The sequence below is a fragment of the Lygodium microphyllum genome, chromosome 23, assembly GCF_053477565.2.
Source record: "Lygodium microphyllum isolate KBCC chromosome 23, Lygodium_microphyllum_v1.1.10, whole genome shotgun sequence".
NCBI lineage: Eukaryota > Viridiplantae > Streptophyta > Polypodiopsida > Schizaeales > Lygodiaceae > Lygodium > Lygodium microphyllum.
The window spans coordinates 73,226,096-73,250,184 of NC_141157.1; the positions used below are offsets into that span (position 1 = coordinate 73,226,096).

Sequence of the window (24,089 nt, forward strand, 5' to 3'; positions counted from 1 at the left end):
ACTACGTTACCACTATTAGAACGAGTTTTTTTAAATGTGGCTTAGCGCCATATGGAACTTTTGTAAGAAGTTTTTTTTTTACAAATTTCTATGTGAGAGGAGACATGTGAAGATGTTGTAATTCACAATGTGGAAATATGTAGTGGGAATTTGTCTAGTATGGGTCTCTCTCGGGCAGGCAGAAAGGTTTTTATATGGCCTGTCCATTTGGGCACTGGAGGCTGGCAGTGAGAGGACCGGGGGGCACTAAAATTGGGCGGGAAATCTGCGTCATTCCTCTTCGTGTCCTGTTACCGCGACATAGCCCGTTGCACAGACCCTTCAATGCTCTCTCCATCCCTCTGCCTCTCTCTGTCTGTTTGTCTGTGGATTCGGCCTTCCGATTAGGGTATTCCCCTTTCGGACGCTCGATTAACCTCCCGTTTAGCTCCTCGCCCGAAGAGAATCGAGCGGTTTTATCATCTGCTTGCGTTTATCGCGTCTTTGTAACTTCTCGCTTGCGATCCATTTGATCAGGTACGTGCTCTCTTCGTGTATGCTCTCCATTTTCTCTTCGCTCGTGTGTAAAGCTTTGCTGCTCGAAGTTGCCTGCATTCTTCTTGCTTGCCCTAGGCTCATGCGCATATTGTAATCCCTTCCTCTTAAAGTTGCTGAATTTAGTGGATTAATGGCGGTGTCAGTGCAGCCATGGGGCGAGGCAAGCAAGCTGCATCCTACGAGGAGGAGGAGACATCTGCGAAGGAGGAAGAGACTAGTGCCGAAGACCAGCAAGAGCAGGAGGAGGAAGATGCTGAGGAGCTAGATGCAATAGAAGCAGCAGATGCCGATGAGGATGAGCAACCCGGTGCCGAGTCTCCTGCTAGTAATGATGACACACAGGATGACAAAGAGGATGAACTTGAGGACATGGAAACAGATGATGAGGTACTATTTCACCAATTGTTGTCGTAGCTGTGCTGCAATTTGGCAACTATCCACAGTTTGGCTATGGTATTGGGCGAGACATCAAAGTGGCAAATTTGATGCAATGCAGGCTCTTCTCAGTCCATCAAAGAAAGCAATAGCAATCAGAGAACGTGAACGCCTTAGGGAGATGAAGAAACGGAAAAAGGAGGAGCTGGAGAAGTTCTACCATCAGCAAAATGCTGCAGTTGATGCAGACATGGTGCTGAATCACTCGTTGCTTTCTTCTATGGGTTGCACCTGCTTTTTTGGCATATGATGATTCTATTTGGTTGCTAAGCAATTGTGATTGTGTTCAACAGAACAGTAAAGCAAAGGGGCGGATGAAGTTCCTTTTACAGCAGACTGAGGTGTTTGCTCACTTTGCCCAAGGTGCACAAGGTGCTTCGGGATCCAAAGGACAGAAAGGCAGGTGGGTGTATGATTATTTAACTGCCAACCCTATCAATGCATCATCATCTTCTTATGTTTATGATGTCAAGGCACCAAAATTTGTGGTTATCACTCAGCTTATTTTTTAAACCCACATTAGTTTTGTGTCATTATGTGCACATTGAAGCCATGTTCACTAGGTGGCATAGGTGCCATGATGGAAATAGCATTATTGAACAAAGAATGATGAGATATTTATTAATAATTTTAACAATATCACTGATTTTTAACACGCATGGGGAGGTGATTGTTCAACATAAAAGGAAAGGCAAGCTTAGCTCACGGTCAAGTCCCTTTATTGAGTGTTAGAAGTTTTTTCCTTTTAGGCTATTTTTTGGGATTATAATGGTTGAGGATACTATGCTTGATCTTCCAAGCTATATTACAAGTACTGGAATTGTTAAGAAAGATTTTCACCCTTCTTAGAAGGATTCTTGATGGTCAAAACGTTAGGCAACTAAGTTTTTTGCATGTGGATTGACCAATGTGAAAGGTTCTAAAAGAGTCTTATAATAGTGGCATCTATATGTGATTCTTAAGCTTGCTTAGTAGGTTGTCAATAAATATGTATGTAATGATTGTGAGTAGCTAACTAATGACTCATGAGGTCTTTTATAGTGTATGACTAGTTTATTGTCTTGGCTCACTACTAGTTGAGAAATTTCTCTCTAAAACTTGACTCAAAGCTTTCAAGCTTTGAAGTAAAAGTTTTTTAGTGAAGCTGGTAGAGGCAAGAGATACTTTTTAATAAAGTTAGAACTATAGAGTTTAAGATGGTATATCGGAGTAGTTGATGATAATCATATTACTTGGTGTGCAAATTAAGACTCTTTTGTGGTTGGCACATTGGGTGAGATGAGAGTAGTAACATCATAAGAGTGGTGGAGAAGAGTCAATAACCAATTGACAAGCTTTTTGGACTGTAGGTTCATGTAGAATGCAAATAATAGTTAGCCTAGGTAGCATTACTTAATCTTATTTATTTATAAATAAATTTTTTTGCTCCATTTTTCACTACTGTATATTTGTATGTTTTCAATGTTATACTCATGGTTCTGATTGGTGGCTTACTATTTAGACTTGGTTTCATTGCACTTTTTATTTTTAGCTCAATGAGTATATAAATTATACAATCTATCTACTATTGTAAGTTGAGATGATGGGATGAACAAACATAGTATATTATTGGTGTTATCTAGGCACTAGAGTCAAGATTAGATTAATAATGTCTTTCATGAGAATAAGAGTATAAGAGTTGAGAAATTGAATAGTACTTGTGTAGGTTTGAGCTATAAGGGCTTTAGATGTTAGGAATAAAATCCCTTGATAGGGCTAGAGTTGCATCGGGAGAGGTAGTTGTGAAATCTTAAATTTTGCAAAAAATTAGGATTTTGGTAGTAAATGCATTATTATTCATATCCAATCTTTTGAGTACTATTGAGAATCTAATAGAGGAGAGAGAATTTATTATCTTTTAAATGATAACTTTGACAGTAACTTTGATGTTGCTAGTAGCTTGAAAAGTAGAGCTCATGAACTCTCCTCTTCTATTGCTGTCTCTCATTGGGGCGAAGATTGAATTCGTTGTCCTTGTCTTGACAAGCACGTGCGATTTGTTGTTGCTCTGTCTCCAAGTTGATTCGACAAGTCGCAAAATGTATACAATAGCAGTTGCCTTGGTTGGAATATGCCTTTCATAGTTGGTTGGAAATTAATAGTTTTCTTGTCCTTGCCCATTAATTGGTCTTTTTAATCCACATTTAGAGTGTTAATCCCTTAAAACTTCAAAGTTATAGCTTTTATTAACCTTAGTATAAGTATTAAATGTTTATTTATCTAGTCTAAATGATACCGCTTAAGACTCATGTAATGAACTAGAGTAAGATGTAACTAGTTTTCCTCCTCGGATAGGGTGGTAAATAACTTGATTAAGCACTATTCACAACAATTAACAAATTCACAAAATTGAAATGTACACTTTATTATATAATCTTGGACATTGGACACCCTGTTGGCCCCAAAATTGGTGTCAAAGAAGTTGATGTACAATGGGATTCTCTCAATCTCTTTTGGTATTTCAACTCCCCTTGTTCAAAATGACAAGCAAATTCAATTAGATTTGCTTCTTGATTTGGGCAATCGATTTGTCTTTATCCACTTTGATAGAGATGGAAAATACCCCAAATTCAATGATTTGTTGGTCTCTCCACTTGAATAGGCTAAAAACAACTTTAGCCTTATTAAATCCAAGTCTTGAAGCTTTCAAATTCTGGTACGTTTTCAAGGTTGTTGTTAAATCCTCAATTTTGTTGTAAATTAGGGTTTACAGCAGAGAAATTTGAAATTTCTCAGTCTCTGGTGATTTGAATGTTGTAATCTTTGGAGCAAGGCTGTAGAAAAGTTGGGAGATAAGAGAGAATGTTAAGGAGCGAGAAAATTCAGACTCTTCTCGTGAAGAATTGAAGAAAATTTGTCATTTACTGTTGTTGCCCTGTCTCAACAGCTTGTAGATGCAAAGAATTGAAGAAAATCAGTCATTTACTGTTGTTGTCTTGTCTTAACAGCTTGTTGATGTTGTTACTTACTGTTGATTGTTGTTACTTACTGTTGATTGGTCTTCTTCTTCTACCCCTGGCTACCTCAGAAGGTCCTCTAATGGTTGCAAATCAGACGAGTAATACCTTTTCCCTCTCTTTTATAGGCTAAATGCACTAAAAATGTCTCTCTTCAGCCTTTAAAGACGTTTTTTGCTTGATGGGTATTTTTGACAAGTGGTAGCCTTTTCAAATGGTTTTCAGCATTATGCAAAATCAAATATTAATTTTCAGTTTTTAAATAGTGAAAATTAATCTAACAATTATTTTGGTGCTTTGAAAAATAATTTGATTGGCCAATAATTAAATTGACTAAAAAATTTTCATTCCCAAGTATCTTTGCGTTATCTTTGATCATTAGATTAGCATTAGGTATTATTAAACGCCACTTTCTTAGTGTCACCAACTAACACTTATGGCCAAATGAATGACTTAGACCAACAATTAGCACTAGATACCACAAGTACTTATGTAGTATAACCTATAACAGCTTTTGTCTTTAACATTCTATGATTTTTTGGAGTCTTGGGCTCGTAAATTTACTCTAATGCCAGTTACACCTCACATGTGCAACATTTACTTAACCATGTGATTAAAAATTAATCCACATATTAAGTGAGGTTTCAAAAATACACGTTCTCATGTCAAAGACTATTACTAAGCATCCACAAACACTTATCTAGCATAACTTATAATAACTTTTATCAATGTTTTCCAATGTCCATGTTATATCTTGTACTATCATTGTGTTAAATTTAACTTGTACTTTATATATACACATTGCATACACAACTTAAATCATGTCAAAAAAATACATGTTCGTAATAATATGCATGTGATGCATGCACTCATATACATGCTTTGAGTGATCTTGTAAGAGTAAAAAATAATTCCTCTCTTAAGTTGATGATAATTGAGCTCATGTCAACGAGACTTAGAAGGAACGGAAATGCATGTCTTGGAAATTGTTCATTCGTAAGCCTAAACTTGTTTGCCTTAGCTCTTAGCACGATGATACTTGTATCAATAGTGAAGGATTTGATACTGGGCATGCAATGGATAAGCATGCATGTTATATCATATACAAGCTAAGTAAATGGAACAAGGTGCAATGTGAAATTTTTATGAATTTAAAAGTGTGCACCGCAAAATTGAGTATTATTAATGGCTTTACTCAATAAGTAGCTCATGTAGGTTTCAAAGAAGACTACATGCTTAATGTTGGTCTAGTGAGCAACTCACTTATGATTAATGATTTGAGCAACTCACGATTTCATTGTTAGAAATTCTTGTGTTTGTGACAGGAACAATGTTGGATTGTATGGGAATTGTTATATCCTCAAACATTCGAATGGGTACTAGTAGCATTGGTCACATTGGTCATGATAGGACTAAGTGCAAATGCACTAAGGGCATTTTGGGGTTAGGCTAGCGGAATTCTATTTATAGGACTCAAGGGCTTATTGTGCAATCGCTACGCTTGGGCTCTTGCCTTGTTGGTTGATGTATTTGTTCATCGGGATGGTGTGGGCTAATGGTATGGGATGCCAATCCTCGGGATGTGGTTGTGATCGAGAGTGCTGTTGCTAGCTTCTAGGCTTGGGGTTGAGCTTGTTTGACTCTATGGTTGGGAGGTAAGTGTTGAGAAACCCTTCACCCGTAGTTTTGCGTTTAGGGTTTCGCGTTTTGCATTTAGGGTTTCACAGTGGATAGTCCTGAAAGGGGACTTGACGCCCAATTTGTGGTTCATGGCTGTCTTTATCATCTTCCTTGTGCTACGGCACCCTTGTTCCCTTGTATCACTCCATGATTCAGCAAAGACCAGTGGTGGGTTCAGCATCCACTTCTCTTTTTCTTTCGTTGCATCAACATCCTAACTGGCCACTGCTTCCTCTTGCGTTTGTTATTTTTCAGTCTGCGTTTAGGGTTGTTGCTGTTGGTTGCTATTCTCTGCTGTTGGCTTCTCAGCCAGATTGTTGGAGGTTGTTCTCTGCAATCTAGCGGCTATTCTCTACAACCCGACAGTTCCACCATATTGATATACCGTGCGTTTTTTTACTAGTTGCAGCCTCTAACTGCCGGCAGCACCCTTCTGCAGCTGGCAGCTCAATTCCAGCCCTTTCATTGCCCTCCTAGCCCTTGAGGCAGACATTATGGTTCATGGTTCGTGATTGACCTCTTCTTTCTTTAGCAAGACACACTGATACCCTTGGCTTCTTTATCAACAGACGACCAATCTATTGGGTGCTCCTATTGTGGCATCATTGAACACACCACTGATGCTGACTTCGACCTTTGCTCCCCATCCCTGGGAGTATATGCGTCTCCCACTCGGCACTTCTTGTGCCACCTCTCCTTTCTGGGCCACAAAGATCGTTTTGCATTGGCTATCGGAGGCTTATGCTCAATGCAATAAGCTGCAACTGATGCGCACTAAATCCTGTCGAGCACACAGAGGCTCTAAGACCTTATGAGGTGATAAGCCCTCATGGAGACCACCCCACTGCGCGGAGGTTTTTCCCACCTACTTCCGGGTAGAGTGGCTTTCGCGGCCCACATCTCTTCCATACCCTTGGCTCATCTTGAGCCTCCTCCTTTCCCACCCTCTTCCACTCAGGTTCGAGAGGCCATTTTTGGGTGCTTTTCAGCTTCTTCTTTTGAGCCCCAAATACCTTTGGCATGACTGGCAGCACTTTCTTCGTTGTCAAATGCTTTGTAGTTTGTGAGCCATGAGTGGTTGGATTCTCTTTCTCTCTCAAACTGGGATTCAAAGGGGGATTCTCTTCACCCTTTGAGGGAGCTTCCAGCTATTCTTGAATCTTCAGCTTCAAAGGGGGACTCCTCAAAAAGGGATCCTATGTGCCATGAAGTTCTTCACACACCACCACCTTTGACTTTCAAGGAGTGGCTCTCCTTTGAGCAGTCATTTTCTCTACTCATACCCAGGATCTACCTAAATCGAGGCCCTTGGGTCTTTAGTAGCGACTTGGTGGATAGGCCTTCGTATTCCTTCCAGCATGGAATCACAGATCTAGTGGCTTCTCTCTTGAGGTTGAGTTTCGGGTTCTATAGCTCATTTAGTCTCCTAACTATCTTCAAAGGTCTCCTTTCAAGTGGTATTCTTAGCTTCCAAGGTGGATCTTCTTTGTTCCTTGGTCAACATGGAGCCTACTTTTGAGATTGAGTACGGGCATATCCTTATGGTTCTCAGCACCACACAAAGTTTGACATTCCTCCTATGCATTGGACGATTTCATCATCTTTGTACTAGGGCACTTGGGCAAGTGAACAATTTTCCCACGAGGGACACTGTTCAAGTGGCACCTGTTGCATGAGCATTCTTCAGCATGTAGCATTTCATCTTCACCTCACTCTTCTCTTGTTTCTCTTTTTGGACTTGAGAGGGGTGTTGAGAAACCCTTTACCTGTAGTTTTGCATTTTGCGTTTAGGGTTTCGTGTTTTGTGTTTAGGGTTTCACAGTGGACAACCCCAAAAAGGAACTGGGCACCCACAGTGTGGTGCCACCCTAGACAATTGACGCCCTTCCTCGGAGACGTAGGTTGCCTCTGTCACTCGTTAAAAATGGTTGATTCATTCAGTCCGTCACCTCCTCTCTCCAGCCTCTCCACTACCCTAGCACCCCTTCAGGAGGACATTGCGATTCGTGGTTCGTGGCTGTCTTCATCATCTTTCTTGTGCTACGGCACCCTTGTTTCCTTGTATCACTCCATGATTTAGATCTTCATCATTCCATTCATTAGAGTTTCTTCTCTTTTCTCCTTTTCTAAGTGTTTATCAAGTTCACTCTGTGTTCCTGCCCGCAAACCCTATTGTCTCATTGGTATGTTATCTTTTGACAGTGAGTCTGATGTCCAATCTCTTTTATTTGTGGATATGGCTTGTGTTGTGTCTTGGGTGCATGTTGGGTCCTTAGGGGACGTTTCAAAAACTATGTAGGATAATTGTCAAGGTAAAGGCTGTGTGAAATTGGGTCCTTTTTAGGGTTGGGTAGATTGAAGTGTACGTACAAATTTTTGAGCACTTTATAGTTGATTGAAGGTCAATATTGAAGTTGATAAGGTCATTGCGCACTCGTGGATCAATTGTGCCATAAGAAATTGTTGATATACAAGTTCTAATAACTAGTTTCCTAGCATACATTGATAATCTAAATGAATGTTAAAAGGAGTGCCAACATTTGGGTTCATCAAGTGTCATATATGGTTTAAGAGCTCTAGTTGTGTTGTGGTTTTTTCTTGCTGAATTTACTAAAATGTTGAATTAAGTGTGTTTTAAAATGTGTTTTCTTGTCCTTTGGGTTTTGAAGGCTAGTTTCAATCCTAGGGAAAATGGTGGATGTGCCTAGGTTTGCTTGTTTGGTTTAGGAATTAGGTTTAGAAGAGATGATGATGAGAGAAAATTTGGAAATTGAGCCATTAGTGAAAAAATGTGGGAATTGAGCCATTAGTTTGTTTCCCAACCTTGCATGATGGGATTTATGATTGTGTGTAGGCAATGGCTAAGTACCCATACCCAAAAGTGTTGCATGTAGTCAACAAATCTAGAACTATCTCATATTTTGGTTTAACTCACATGTGGAGATGCCCTTGATAACTCTAGTTTTTAGTATTGACTAAGAAATTGTTGCACTACTCCTATCTTGGGAGTTTGCATCTCTTTGCATACCATTTGCTCAGAAGTGAGTAAATAATTGCTTAACCCATAGCCAAGATATTGTTCAAAGGCTCAAGTTGGGTTGCTAATCTCTAAAGACCAATAACTTGTAAGTAAGGATCTTGTTGAAACAATGGTCGACATGTTGGTACAATAGTAGCATTGAAACACATTTCATATAACTATACAAAATGTTTCAAAATCTTTTGTTCTTGCAAAACCCGTTTTTATTCATCTTGAAAATCCAAACTTTTTAAATATAAAATTTAAATAGAGTTAGTATTATGGTTCATGAATCTTAATCATGACTAGCCATTAATCTTACTTGGTTAAAATGTGTTTTGTAAGTCCAAAATTGTTAGTTGAAGACTATCACTTTACTTGCCTCTAAAATCTTATATATTTTTTACATTTTGTATACTTGTTTCCAATTTATATGAATTGTTTCCTATGTATGAAACAATTTTGAGACCTTCCATTTTTGAAACTTTGGGCAGCTATGGTTTGTAAAGATAGATTTGTGACATGGATGTAATAGATAAGTAGAGAGTAAAAATACGATCCATGCAGTCCATAGTTGACCTCTTGCTAGAGATGTTTTAACGAGTGCAAGGGAAGCATTAAAACAACCTAGGTTTGTGTTGTGTTTTATACCAACTAGCATTGTATCCCTTGAGAGTTGTATGAAGGCATGTGGGTATACCTTGAGGGATTAAAAGACGTTATGATGAGCATTGACAAATATTACAAATTATTTTGGAGGTATTGTCGATCATTTTAAATTACTGAGATGAGTAACGTATCTCATTAGTTGGATTTACGTGTAGACATCTTGGTTCATTTTGTGCTCCATGTAAGTCATTTGAAAGAATGCCTAGGACAAAGAAAAAAAAGATCGTGATAGGAAGATACCACTCAGATACATTCCACTTGAGTCTCCCCTTGAATTGGTTTTGGTAGACTCTTTATCTTGAGTATTTTGTCTAGGGAAACATTGCTTGGAAGTGGAAGCAAAATGGGAGTGGGTACATCAATTCAAAAGTCGTCTCCTTGACTTCATCCTTGAGAATATTGTTGAAAATGGTAATCATTGATAAGGGGGTTAGTGTTCATCCTTGGAGTTCCACTTGTGATGGTTCATGCTGAAAATGAGGACTTTGAAGATGACAATGGCCAAGGTCAGTTTTATGATCCTTTGGAAGGATTTTCTTTTGAACAAGATGGTCAAATACCTTTTGATCCAGGTGGAAATAAGTAGATGCTTGTGGCATTGGTCCAAGCCTTGGAGCACGTGGCTCATTTGTGTCACATTGAGTGTGATTAGAATAGTTGTGTTGTTTTTTCTGTGTGGGTTGGATCCTAGGAGCATAGTAACATGGGATGGCCATTTTCTAGCGTCCTGTTCCAGTCCCATCCAATCCTTGTACCATTCCAATTCCGTCCCCATGTTAGAGCCCCCTCATGGTGATAAAAAATGGCAAATCTTGTCCTCATCCCCATCTTGGTTCCCATTCCTAGAACCTGTTCCATGTTATTATGCCTAGGAAGCATTTCATTGATCTTATGGCTTTGCCACCCACTTTGAGCCACCTTTGGTGCCTTTCAATCTAAGTTGGTGTAGAAGCTTATTTAAGGTGCTGTCTGCAGGTAGGGATAGGATAATACCAATTCCTTAGGACGTCAAAAGTTGTTGAAGCTTTGACCTATGAATTAAAGATAGCACAAAAATCTTTTTGGTGATAGTGGTGGGAGCAAATGATTTTGCCTGGCTGAAGACAAATTTCTTGATGAAGAAGAGAGCTGTAGATGGCTGTCTTTTTAGTGAGGCAGCTGATCCAGCTTTTCCCAACACTTTTTGTGCATAGTCTTTCCTTAAAGCAGTGCTCACATGACCTGCAATTTAAAGGGAGTGCCTGTTAGAGTTTTGGTATTGAGGGGTTCTGCACCTTTTGGATGAATGGCTGTAAAAAACAACATAATACAAATGCTTCATCCTATCTGCATCCAAATGGCTTTGTTTTTCCAGTGAATTCTAACTGATCATAACAAGATGTAAGCTGTCAACTTTGAAGGAGGCTTGAGTCAACTCGTATAATTGGATATTTTGCTTCACTCTGCATGTGACAGCCTTCTAGAATCAGCAAAAGACTAACAGGACCTTTTAGCAATGACATGTCTAGATCTCTTTCTCATCCTATGTAGAGCTATCCTTTGCTAAAGGTGATAGACATTGCTAGCCCATAAGCATCTTGCTGTAACACCACTGTCATTGCTAAACCCTAGGCCACCCACATTCCAGGTTCAGCCTTATGACTAGTTCTGAGAAATTTTTGGAGTTGATCAGCCTATTGTAAGTGACCTAGAAAAAGCATGTAGGGCACTGCACAGATAAATGCCAATAGTTTAATACATGATCTTTTGAGTCATTGTCTAACATGTTTTACTCTGACCAGGTGAGCTGCCACTTTTTAGTCAGTATAGGTAAGATTTCTTGAAGGTTAACATGTGTATTATAGAAGTATTGTAAGTGTTTCAATCTCCCAACAGTGCTTGTTACAAAACTATAGATAAAGTTATAGAGTCGATTGCTGAGTCTTGCTTGCAGAATGTTCTGCCTTTGGTCCAAGATAGTTTTGAAATAAAAGGAGCTTCTACCTGCTAAGGAATACTTTTGGTAAAGAAGCTAGTGTAAACCCAGTAGTGTATGCATGCCACAAAGCAGTTCCCTGCGATTTCATTTAACTCCTTTTTTGACATACAATATTTGAATGAAATTGAAAATATGGTTCATGCAATGGTTTAGGAGGAGGAGAAAGAGCTGTTGTGAAAATATGTTTATGGTTTTCTTCTTTTAATCCAGGGGAAGGCACAGCTCAAAGCTGACAGAAGAGGAAGAAGATGAGGAGTATTTGAAAGAAGAAGAAGATGCGCTTGGCAGCAACACAGGAGGAGGCGGGACAAGACTTTTGGTGCAGCCATCGTGTATGTATCAATTCTTGATCAGTATTTTGACATCAATTTCATACAGTTCTAGTTAGCAGTTTAAGTCCTTATCAACTTAATAATGGTGGCACTCCTTACTGTATCTGCTGCTATTCTTGTAGATGAATATGGGACTTATATTGATTTCGTTGGAGCTAACTTTCACTATGGGGCATGAAGTTGTCTTTTCTACAATCTAGTGACCTGGTTCTTGTGGATTGAAATTGGTATTCCAAGTTTGGAATATCTTGCCTAATTGATGAAAGTAGCTTCTGATGCACTTTAATTATGGAGTTGGGATGCCCTTCCCTATTGACAAACATAGTTTTCTCTGTGCTAATCTTCATTGTGTTGCATCAAGTTAGTATTGTGCACAATCATATCTTTCATGTTCGTTGTTGATCTCATTCTAGTGAGTTTTTATTGTACTTGGTTTGGATGCCCTTGCCTAATAGACAGGCACAGTTCATATTCCTTAGTAATCTCATTCTTGTGAATTTGAATTGGATTCAGTTTGGATGCCTTTGCCTTATAGACAAGCATAGTTTCTGATGCACCTTAACAACTCATAAAAGTGCAAAAGCTGTACATTATTGCAATAGTCTGAGAGAATTGACAAAGAGCACTGTATTACTTTGGTTAGTGACCAGTGAGACCTTGATGAGATTGGTTTGCCTTGTCACATACAAGGATCATGAGTGATTTTTTGCCAGCCAAAGTTTGAGCAGGAAATGAATCATCACGAGAAAGCATTTGAATGCTTCTTCTCTTCTACATGTCATGCCTAGTTCTCAAACCACTTGAATAATGCAATCTGCTTTTGTTGCTTGAGAAGATTTTAGAAGTTCAGCACCTGCTAGTCACATGCCAAATGCAAATGTTCTACAATATACTGAAATGTCAAGGGCTAGGCCATGTAGACTGGTCTGACCAGGCAGGTTCAGCAATGCATTATCGGTAGTTCTAGGGATAGGTTAAAAGTTTGAAGAGCAACCTATCCAGGTAATAACTTCCTTATCAGCTCACTTATCAGTTTGTTGGTGAAGCTAGGGCCCAACATTAACTGCTTGTGATCTGGCCTCAATACGAGCCCATGTTGTAGTCTTTTCAAGAGTGTAGCAGGCTAGTCAAGACCACTCTTATAACTTCCAAACTCGTATTTCGTACTTGTCAGCATTGGCATGGGGGAAAAAGACTCAAGGGTTATTGGTCTCACTAGAATGAGAAATGAACTTAATGATTTAATTAAACTTCATGAAGATTTTTAATTAAAATGAACTTTAATTTTAATACCCTTAGCTCTTGGCATCTTAACCAGTGCATAGGCAGTGAAGGATTTGATATTGGGCATGTAGTGGACAAGAGCGTAGGCTAGTTGTACAAGAGCAAGGCAAAAAGTACAAGGTGCAACGTAAAACATTCATTAAATTAAAAGTTTGCACCTTAGAATTGAGTTACATTGAAAGTTTTACTTGGTGAGCAACTTCTCAAGTCACTTGAGTTATTAAGCAAGCCTTGAGTTAAAGTTTCATTCAGTGAGCAACTCACTTATGATTAATGATCAATTCATTAATAAAATTTTAATAAAAAATGTGATTTGATTAATGAGTACTTGGTTATTCATTCGGAAACTTGATGTTGGTTATTTGGGGCTCTCTTTCTCTCATATTTTTGGAGCAGCCCAAGTTTGGAGAGGTGTAGCAACAAAAGAAAACGTATGATAGTTGATATTTTGCACTAACTTTCAAGAGGAGTGCTTTGTATTCATCTTGAGGTGTTTGTGAAAAGAAGGCAAGATTGAAGCTTAGCACAGAAACTCAGTAGACAGTGTGAGAGTGAAGCACGACACCCAATGCAATAGATTGAAAGAGTGTGAGTTGAAAGTACAAGGTATAATCCTTAAATCTTAGGGTTGTAGGGGATGTTCACACTCGAACACGGTAAGTGCTCGTAAGTGTGTGTCATAATAAGCACATACGAAATAATACCATAAGTTTGGGGGAAAAAACCTCTCCTATCAAGAGTAAAAAGTGCCCCAATGTCCTACTAATCATTGACACTCCTATGTGAGCGTAGGCATAAGTGAGGCGTGAGTGAAATACCCAACAAATCCCCCTGGAGTGAAGAGTGATCAAGAGTACTAGGATCATCCGCCACCAAAGGAGATCAAATTCAAAGCATTGCGAAATGCTTCAAATTTTTCACGAGGAAGAGCTTTGGTGAAGATGTTTGTCACATTACTGGTGGTAGGTACGCTTAAGAGCTTGCCAATGTGACATGCGTGGTTGATGCATATATTTGCTCAGGGTTGAAACTGCAAACTGTATGTCTGGCTTAGTGTTGCATAAGTAAATAAGACATCCAACTGCTGGAGCATATGTGTGTATGTCAAACAAATCACTATCATCATGTAATGACAGCTTCATTCCAGGCTCCATTGGTGTACAGATTGGCTTGCAATCCTGCAAGCCAAACTTCTCAAGAAGTTGGCCAATGTATCTTGACTGTGATAACCCAATATCTCTAGCATCATGTATGAATTGAATGCCCAAGTAATAATGCAAAGACCCCAAGTTTAACATGTCAAAAGTTTGCTGCAAATTAATGCTGAAATCTGATTAGCATGTGTCCGTGTAAGCAAGAGATCATCAACCTAAATACAAATGATGAGCATGGATCCCCCCTCTTTGCATATGTAAAGGATAGACTCAGATGAGCTGTTTATGAACCCTTGGCTAAGCAAGAAAGCATCTATCTTTGCATACCAAGCTCTTGGAGCTTGTTTCAAACCATATAAAGCTTTTTTTAGCTTGCAAACTGAGTGTTCCAAGCCCTCAATTGCGAAACCAATGGGTTATTGTACATATACTTCCTCATGAAGTTTCCCATTTAAAAATGCAGTTTCAATATCCAACTGATGCACAGTCCATCCATAATGAGTAGCCAAAGCAACTATAGACCGGATGGTCGTCATGCGAGAAGTAGGAGCAGATGTCTCCTCATAGTCAATGCCTTTCTTCTTTGTATAGTCTTTAGCTACAAGCCTTGCCTTGTGATTGACAATGGATCCATTTGCATTCCGTTTTAGCTTATAGACCCATTTTGTTTCAATGGCTTTCTTCTCAAATGGCAAAGACACCAAATCCCATGTTTGATTCTTAGTGATAGAATCGAATTCAGCTTGCATTGCTACCAGCCAATGCACACTCTATTGTGCATCCTCAAAACATTCAAGCTCCTCATTATCAAGGGTACTTGCTGCCATAACAAACTCCATGGTATGTGCAGTATCATGCATACGAGCTTGCCTTCTAGTACGACCAGCCATGGGTGCATCTAGATGACTATCTTTCATAGTCTGTAAATACCATCTAGGCATTTGTCTTGCCTCATGACTGTGCTTAAGCTCTTGGTGAATTTCAGTTTCAGCACTTTGCTGAATATTCAGATCAGCCAATGGCTGATTTTCTACATTTTCCAAAGGAGCAATTGATTGAACATTGAGTTAACTTGTTGAAGCCCTTCAAATACATCACAGGCAGCCTGATATGTGTCTAAACCAGCTAGGGACAATTCTGATTTTTCATCAAATAGTATATCCCTATTAACAAACACCTTTTTAGAAACAGGATCATAGAGTTTGTAGCCTTTGCTCTCAGTGCTATATCCCACAAAAATGCATTTAACAGTCTTGTTATTCAACTTTTTTCTGAGTACCTTTGGAATGTGTGCATATGCAAGGCACCCAAAGGTACAAAAGTGTCCAACAGAAGGTTTTCGGTTGTTCCAAGCCTTAAAAGGTGTAATTTTCTTCAAAGCTTTGGTGGAGCATTTGTTCAAAACATGGCAAGCATACATGACGGCTTCCATCCAAAAACTGAGGCAAGATCTTTGCCTTCAACATACATTTGGCCATCTCCATGAGTGATCGATTCTTCCTCTCTGCAAACCCATTTTGTTTTGGAGTATAAGTAGTAGTGTAGTGATGGACAATGCCCTTTTGCTTCAAAAAAGAATTCAGCATAGAGGACATGTATTTTCCCCCTCCGTTCGAATGGAGAGTTTTAATTTTACAACCAGACTGGTTTTCAACAAGTGCAATAAAAGCCAAAAATGCATCATACACTTTTGACTTTTTGACCAAAGAGTAGACTCAACAAAATCAAGTAAAGTCATCAATAAAAGTCACAAAATAGTAACATCCTCCCAATGACTTTGTCTGCATAGGCCCACATACATCTGAATGCACCTGCAATTTGGCTGTTGCTCTAAAAGCAACATCACGGAGAAACAAAAAACGATGCATTTTTTCCAAAATACATCCTTCGCATAAGTGCTTAAGAGGTCTCTTCAGTAGAGGTAATTCATCTAGCATCTGCGTACGTTGCAAGAGCATCCATATGCTCCATCCTAGCATGCCATAACTCTGCCTGTATCATAGTAGGGGTAAGAGTAGATGCCAAGTACACTGACTGATCAACTGAAAAAGCATCCAACTCATATAACCCATGACATAAAGTGCCTGTCAAGACCAAAGTCATGTGTTCTTTGTCTCTCACCATGCATTTGTCATCATCAAAGGTGACCTGCAATCCACAACGTGCCAAAGAAGAAATAGAGAGCAAATTCTTCTTTATGCTTGGCACAAATAAAGCATCCTGTAGGGGGAGAATAGAGCCATCAATGGCTGTGAGCACAATCTCCCTAATACCTCTAACACGATATGATGCATTGTTGGTACACTGTACAAACTTGCCAATTGGAGCTGCACCAACAGAAGTAAATAAATCTTTGTGAGATGTAATATGCCTCGAAGCAACACTGTCAAAACCAAGTGTCTGCATCCTCAGTAGAGCTAAATGCTCGATCAGTCCAAGAAGTGTCATAGTTGCATGTGTAAAAGCAATAGTCTCTGTTTGCAATAAAGGACGTGAACTCAGTAGCAGTGAAAGGAGCATCAGAAACAGACATTCATGACTCCTCCTTTTCCTTGGCAATGCGCTATTTGCACTCAGTAACGTAGTGGCCTCTGGCTTCTTGCAATAATGGTATTTGCCCTTTTTGGCTTGCGTGTTGCCTTGTTTTTTATTTGCCTGTGATGTGCCAGAAGTCCCAGAACTCTGTGGAGCATTCTTCACTTGACTGCCTTTGCCTTCTGTCTAGCCATAAAAGCTTGCTCAGAGGCTATAGCATTCACATCACTATTTCTTTTTGTTTGCTTCTCCTCTAGAAGCAAACTCACTAGCTGAAGAAAAGTGATTGGTTGTGCGGCAATCCTCATGGTGAGGTTTAAGGCCGCATGAAAAGCCAAGTACGAAGGAGGTAATGAGTTCAAAGTGGTAGATATCATCTGTGCATCCGAATAGTACTCATTAACATTCATGAGTTGCTCACACAAGTCCTGAATTTTATTCAAGTGATCCTGAATAGAATCACCTTCATCCATTTCAAAGTGGTAGATATCATCTGTGCATCCGAATAGTACTCATTAACATTCATGAGTTGCTCACACAAGTCCTGAATTTTATTCAAGTGATCCTGAATAGAATCACCTTCATCCATTTTCAATGTCTCTAGCTCTTTCTTTAAGAAAGAGATACGAGTCTCATTCTTGCTTGCAAACATTTGCTCCAAAGTTAGCCAAGCTTCTTGTGAAGAAGCTACTGAACGAATGTGCAATTAGCAACAAAGCTTGAGCATCTCGTGTATCCCATGCTTTTTGAGCTGCTGTTCTTTGGGGAATTAGCTGAAGTGGAGCAGGCTAAGGTGCCCTTTGTGCACGTTCTCTTGGAGGAGGAGTAACTGGAGCCACAACTCTAGGTCTAGCTTCTTCTCCATTGACATAATCCCAAAGATTTTTGGCCACAAGTACATTCTTCATCATGAAGAACCAAAGTGAATAGTCATTTTCATCCAATCTGTCCTCCTTGGTATATAGGTAAAGACATCTCCTTGATTTGCCACGATTATCAATGACAAGAAAAAGGCAAAAGAGCAATGTTGAAGCAGGACCACATTGGAAATCTGAAAATTTTCAGAAATTGCAGGAAATAACTTTTTGCAATTAGTATACAGAGGTGCACTCTGTTAAAATTGTCTTTAATGCACGCAATTCAAGGTGCAATCAATGTTCAGACATTGTATCAGCAAAATCCCCAAAATTTCTTGCCCCAGATTTGTTCAAAACAGTCTATCAATGACTGTAATTGCAATACATATGCTAATGTTCTCAAAAAACATAAAAGCCCCAAAATTTTTGATGAATGCGATCAAAAAATTTGCATTCAATGTGTCCCAGACACATCTTGTATGCTATGCTTGTTGCGTAGGAACCCCCTCTTTCGGAAATTTGTTTTGGAATAAAATGATAATTAAAAAAATAACCTATGTGATGGCAGGTTGTTGTTGATGACAAGTGGGTGTAAGGGGGTGACGTGATTGACGTGAGGACAGTGGGGTTGGATGTCGTAGGTGAGCTGATGGGCGTTAGAGCTGTGGACGTAGGGTCGAAACAGCGCAGGGCAAGGGCATTGTCGACAAGCAAACAAGAAGCGTCAAGAGGGTACAGACAGGTACAGGGGGTGCTGTAGGCTAAGCTGGCGACTGTTGACGGGCTTAGCGACTGCAGGCAGGCGTCGTTGGCTACTATTGATGGGCAGAGCTATCGACTATGGACAAGTGTAGTGATTGACGTACGTTTGACGAGTGGCGGGGCAAACTGAACTGGCGTGGCAGATGGCAAATGGGCGGCTTAGGGGCTTTGTTTGCCACAGACACAGGCAGTTGAAGACTGGTGGGGCACTGGTCAAGTTGCTGTAGGTTGTGCTGAATTGATGGGGGGGGCCAACGGCGACAGGGTGCAGAGTTGGACTAAGCCAGAAGCTCCCAAAGACTGAGTGGCGGTGAGCCGAACAGAGCTGAGCTGAGCAAAGCCAATGTTGCTCTGATACCAAATGTGAGAAGAAGGTAGGATCGAAGATCAGCACATAAACTTAGTAGATAGTGTGAGAGTGAAGCACAACACCCAATGCAATAGATTGAAAGAGTGAGCTGTAAGTACAAGGTATAACCCTTAAACCTTAGGGTTGTAGGGGGTGTTCACATCTGAACATGGTAAGTGCCTGTAAGTGTGTGTCATAAGCACATACGAAATAATACCATAAGTATGGGGGAAAAAACCTCTCCTACCGAGAGTAAAAAGTGTCCCAGTGTCCTATTGATCACCGACATTCCTATGTGAGCGTAGGTGTAAGTGAGGCGTGAGTGAAATACCCAACAATGTTGAACAATTGGGAGTCAATGTTTTTTTCTCCTTTCTCTCTCTTAAGGTTGTGTGAGCTTTGTTTTACAACAAATTAGTGAGGAATCATCAACAAAAAGAGTGTTGATCTGTGACAGCCACAATGATCACACAGGTGGGTCACAAGTGGTTTGTGTAAAGGCTAATCTTTGATATTAAAGAAATATCGTAATAGGTGCTCGGCTTGAGTGCCAATCTGGTGTCATTTATTGTGCAAGAGTGCTCTAGCTCTTAGGTCCTTTGTGTCATTTATTTTCTTTGTTGAATTGAATAGTGTATATGTTGTAAGTTTATGTCATTGCCCTATAGATAAGATCTATAGGCTGCTTTTAATTGGCTTGGAGTACATGCATTTGAGAGGATGATTGGCCTTGACTACAATACATAGTCACATGAAATGGAAATGGATTTGGAAGTGGAAAATATGGACCTTGTTGCAATGGCAATGGATTTATATTGGAAATTGGAAATGCTTATGCCTGGGGAATTGCTAGGAAATATTCAACCTATGAATCTTTATCATAATTTCATGCATCATTATTTCTACAAAAGAAATCTTACAATAAAACTTCCACTTTTGTAGAATGCACTCAAATCAACATTGCTTGAGGGCAAAGGAAGCAAGATTCAATTAAGAGATCAATAAGACTCAAAAGTAGTTTTCTAAATCATGATGTGGAAAGAGAAGTTTCTAATGTATGGAGCCAACTAAAATAAAAGCATGCAAAAGTCAAATGTATTGCTCCCAAGTAAAAGGTTGAGAAGTGGAGAAATATCATTGATAGAGGGTCGTATTTTGTAATTGAGATGTTCTATGGATAATTTGAAAGTAGAACGTACATCATCATGGAAGGCCACCTATCCTTTTGTACTTGCATCTTGAGAGAGCTGATATAATGACTCAAATATGATAGAAATAACAAAAAAACACTGATCGATTACTTGCATCATTCTTGAGAAGGCTTTCTTCTTCATCCAAGCCCACCTCATCTCTACAACCTCCCTAGCATCTTCTCCATGGTTTTAGCCTAAACCTTAAGAAAAAAGTCACCTCTTATAGGATACATCTCTATAACAAGAAACACCATTTTGTTATAATTTCTTATCCATTTTCTATCTATTCTTCCATTGTCCTTGTTTTTGGTGCTCAAGCGTTTGGAAATGTTGTTCTCCCATTTCCAAGCTTAGAAACAACCGATGCTTGGGCTTTGTGATTAGGTATAATCTGATCAGACACTCCTAGATGGTTGGTTTTAGTGATTGGCTTCAAGTATAGTATGATTAGGTATTGGCCGTATCACAAGATATGAAGAGATATGAGTTGAGCCATGAGATGGCTGTAATATTCAAAAGAAATTTCAGGATTTTCACAGTGCATTCATGCATATCATCCATATGAGACATGCTTGACACTTTTGTTTGTGTGCGGTTTTTGAGTTGTGGACATTGCTTGAACCTTTCCATACAAGTGCAAGATTAGGTTTTGGTGACAAGTAGGGGAAGAAATTTAAGTGGAATGATGCGTATAAGTTGCGTTGTGATTGATTTGGTTTGCTTGCATTTTTGCAGAGCATCCGCTCACTGATGCATTTGTTGTTGTTTTTCAACAAAATCAAATTTCTCCGTGATATTCAGCCAATTCTTGAAAAGCACATCTTGGGATAGCTTAATGCCAAAAAGTATGACTTTAAAATTAGCACCTCATGTTAGCAGCCTTATTTATCTCTGTCTTTCTCTATGTTCACTCTTGCTTGTGAAATGCTATCATTGTCAGCTATTTATAGCTCATATTTCTACTCCTCTAGATGTTGCATTCAGCCTCTTCCCCTTGACATTTGTCTGTTGCAGTCATCTCCAGCCACCATTGTTTCTCTCTCCTCTCTATCCAGCCAGAAGTCTCCACCTCTTGCTCTGTGGAGTTCAGTGTCCTTACTGACATGCCGAGGAACACTTGCAAGGGCTGTTGTATTAGCATTCTTTCTTGTTTGTTTCAGTTAGATTTGAGTTTTGTTTCCTTTATTATCTTCCACATTTTCTTCTTTTTGTGTTCTTTTCATCGCTTCTATACTGTGCACTCAAACTCAACTTCTTAGGCCCAAGTGTCTACAGGTACCCAAGCTTCATTTGTTTATGAAGGGGCTTTGCTTTTCTAGTTTCAGCCATTTTGGGCTGATTGTTCATGATAGATGTCATCTAGAGACTAGGGGTTGTGCAGAATCTCAGATGTTGAATTGAACATTCTTAGTCATCTAGACTTGTATTTGATTCTATTCAAGGATATGAAACTTTGAGTTGGGATTTTGTTCAAGGCAATGTTAGCTAGAGGAGTATCATCTTCATTAGCTTGTTATTATCTGTTTTTTTCATCGTTGTTGAGGGTTTTGTTAAAGAGTTGCTCAACATTTTAGTTAGAATCTTGAGAGGAAGCCATTCTCTCTTGTCCATTCAGGGATGCATCTTTCCCATCTTAATGCTTATCCATTTTCCATTTCTTTTCCTTTTAGTGTTGAGTAGCGAACAAGTTTGATTAGAAGTTATGAGAGGAGATAATCTTCTTCACAATCCCCAGCAAAGGTATCAGGCTCCACTGAGTGGTCTCAAATTTATCTTCACTGCTTTTGGGAATGTGGTGAATCAATTCCTTAGGCAGCCTTTTTGGCATGTCTCTTCATCTTGATGCCATAATCCTTTGGAGGGCTGTAAGGGTACACATGTATGCATGTATGAGATGTGTGGTAAATGTATATGCGTGCACCATACATAACATTTGTATGCAGTAAGTTAGATGCATGGACACTCTAATCTCTACATCAGAGTGCTATTGTAACTTCCAGCTCTTAAAGCTCAGTCTTTACTGCATATTTTTCAATGTTATTTGAAGTGTTAACTGATTTAAGAGCAAGCAGCATTTTGTAATCTATAAATAGATTCGAAGCTAATTCTGTGTCAATTAATTCAGCAGATTATTCTTTTTATATCCATAGTTTTCAACCACCATATCTACCATTGCACAGCCCAGTTTTTGGTTGGTTTGTAATATTTGATAGAGGAGTTCTTGTTCTTCCATTGAAGTAGTTGATGCAAGTAGCTATAGGATATATCAGTAGCTTCTTATTCTTTCAGGCATTCAAGGAAAGATGCGGGACTATCAACTTGCAGGATTGAACTGGATGATTAAGCTTTATGAGAATGGCATAAATGGCATTCTTGCTGATGAAATGGTACAGTCTTGTTGTTTAGATGGTGTTCCTAGTTTCTACTTGTTCTTTTCAGCACAGGCTAAAATCTGGACTGAATATGGTAGGGGCTTGGCAAGACATTGCAAACCATCTCATTACTTGGCTACCTTAGAGAATTTCGTGGCATCACTGGACCACACATGGTGGTGACTCCAAAGTCCACACTAAGCAATTGGATGAATGAAATTCGCAGATTCTGCCCCGTCTTAAGGGCTGTTAAATTTCATGGAAACCAACAAGAACGGGTATGTTTCTTTTGAGGAAGTTGAGCTTCTCTAGAGGACTGTTTTCTGCATCAATCTGGTGTTCTTGTGCAAGTCCTGAATATTGATTCCGGGATAAAACTTCTTTGTGTGGTGTTGTACTTGGGAGCAAACACTTTACCCGTGTCTGATATGTACATGTCTTATTCTTCCAAATTGAAGTTGCTCTCCAACAGGTTTTGAAGACCTAGATCTCATTTTTGAAGTTAAAGCACCCTCAGCCCCATGTATGGAACACTATCTCTCCTTCCTCGCTCCATTCTTTCCCTCTCCTCTTTCTTTCTTTGAATGCAATGCACCTGTTATAGACTGGCTGGGGTGGTTGCCACAGTCCACAGGCTACGTATGTTTACTAATTAGCTCCATTATATATAGGAACTCTACATTAATAATTAGCCTAACAGTGAAGAAATTTACACTTGCTTTAGAACTGTGTTTCAAATGCATTATCATATGTGGCTCCTGCAATGTGCAGAGTTAGTCTTTGTTATATTTTGTTTAAAGATATCTGAAGCTTAATGTAGTATTATGTGACCCAGTTCTAATGGCATAGACTAACCCTGGGGCCCAGTATACCCCAAACAAATGTGTAGCAAAGATTGCTACAAACATTGTTAGGAAAAATCAAGCAATAACATTGTCATAGATTATTGGTCCAGATTACACACTTACTGCTTTTTGTAAAAAGTCTCTTGGTGTAGTGACTATTAAATTTTTGGGCATGCCTACATTGCTGCTCTGTATGGTGAGAATGCTTGTCAAGAGGGAAATTGTGAAAGTAATAAAATGCCATTCTATTCTCTTTTCATTGTGTCTCCTTTTAGTTTATTGCCACGCCTTGCAACTTTTTGGCCTTTTCTCAACCGTGGGGGTATACACCAAACAAATGTGTAGCAAAGATTGCTACAAACATTGTTAGGAAAAATCAAGCAATAACATTGTCATAGATTATTGGTCCAGATTACAGACTGACTGCTTTTTGTAAAAAGTCTCTTGGTGTAGTGACTATGAAATTTTTGGGCATTTCTACATTGCTGCTCTGTATGGTGAGAATGCTTGTGAAGAGGGAAATCGTGAAAGTAATAAAATGCCATTCTATTCTCTTTTCATTGTGTCTCCTTTTAGTTTATTGCCATGCCTTTGCAACTTTTTGGCCTTTTCTTTTGTACTATGGAAAATATTTTAGATAGGGTTTAGTAAATGAAAGAGAAAGCTACATAAGAAACTTGGTCAATAGTCAGTTCAGGTAAGTAATATAGTGTGCCATTTTTTATGCTATGCTGTCTGCAAGATCTTTGTGACTGTTATATTTCATCTCATGCCAATGCAGAATTATCAAAAAGAGAACCTTTTAGTACCTGGAAAGTTTGATGTATGCGTTACAAGTTATGAAATGGCAATTAAGGAGAAGACTGCTTTGAAGAGATTCAGCTGGCGCTATATCATAATAGACGAGGCACATCGTATAAAAAATGAAAATTCTTTACTTTCTAAAACCATGCGGCTATTTTCCACAAATTATCGCATGCTCATCACTGGAACCCCACTACAGGTTTTCTTTTGACAATCCAACATCTCTTTTTGTCTCTATGGTCTGTCTCCCTCTTATTGCAGCACTTTTTCTAAATTTTCACATGATTT

The 24,089-nt window shown here is 39.2% G+C and overlaps 1 protein-coding gene across 1 annotated transcript in view; it reads left to right on the forward strand.

The window, feature by feature from the left end:
• The first annotated feature begins 211 nt into the window (after positions 1-211).
• The window catches only part of LOC148016332 (putative chromatin-remodeling complex ATPase chain), a 31,224-nt gene continuing 7,346 nt past the window's right edge, over positions 212-24,089 (forward strand). The window contains exons 1-8 of the mRNA XM_087663618.1: positions 212-516; positions 686-924; positions 1,034-1,165; positions 1,266-1,375; positions 11,525-11,646; positions 22,070-22,167; positions 22,251-22,430; positions 23,779-24,000. Coding sequence (XP_087519744.1) covers positions 688-924; positions 1,034-1,165; positions 1,266-1,375; positions 11,525-11,646; positions 22,070-22,167; positions 22,251-22,430; positions 23,779-24,000 — 1,101 coding nt within the window. The 5' untranslated portion in view covers positions 212-516; positions 686-687. The remainder of the gene's footprint in view (positions 517-685; positions 925-1,033; positions 1,166-1,265; positions 1,376-11,524; positions 11,647-22,069; positions 22,168-22,250; positions 22,431-23,778; positions 24,001-24,089) is intronic.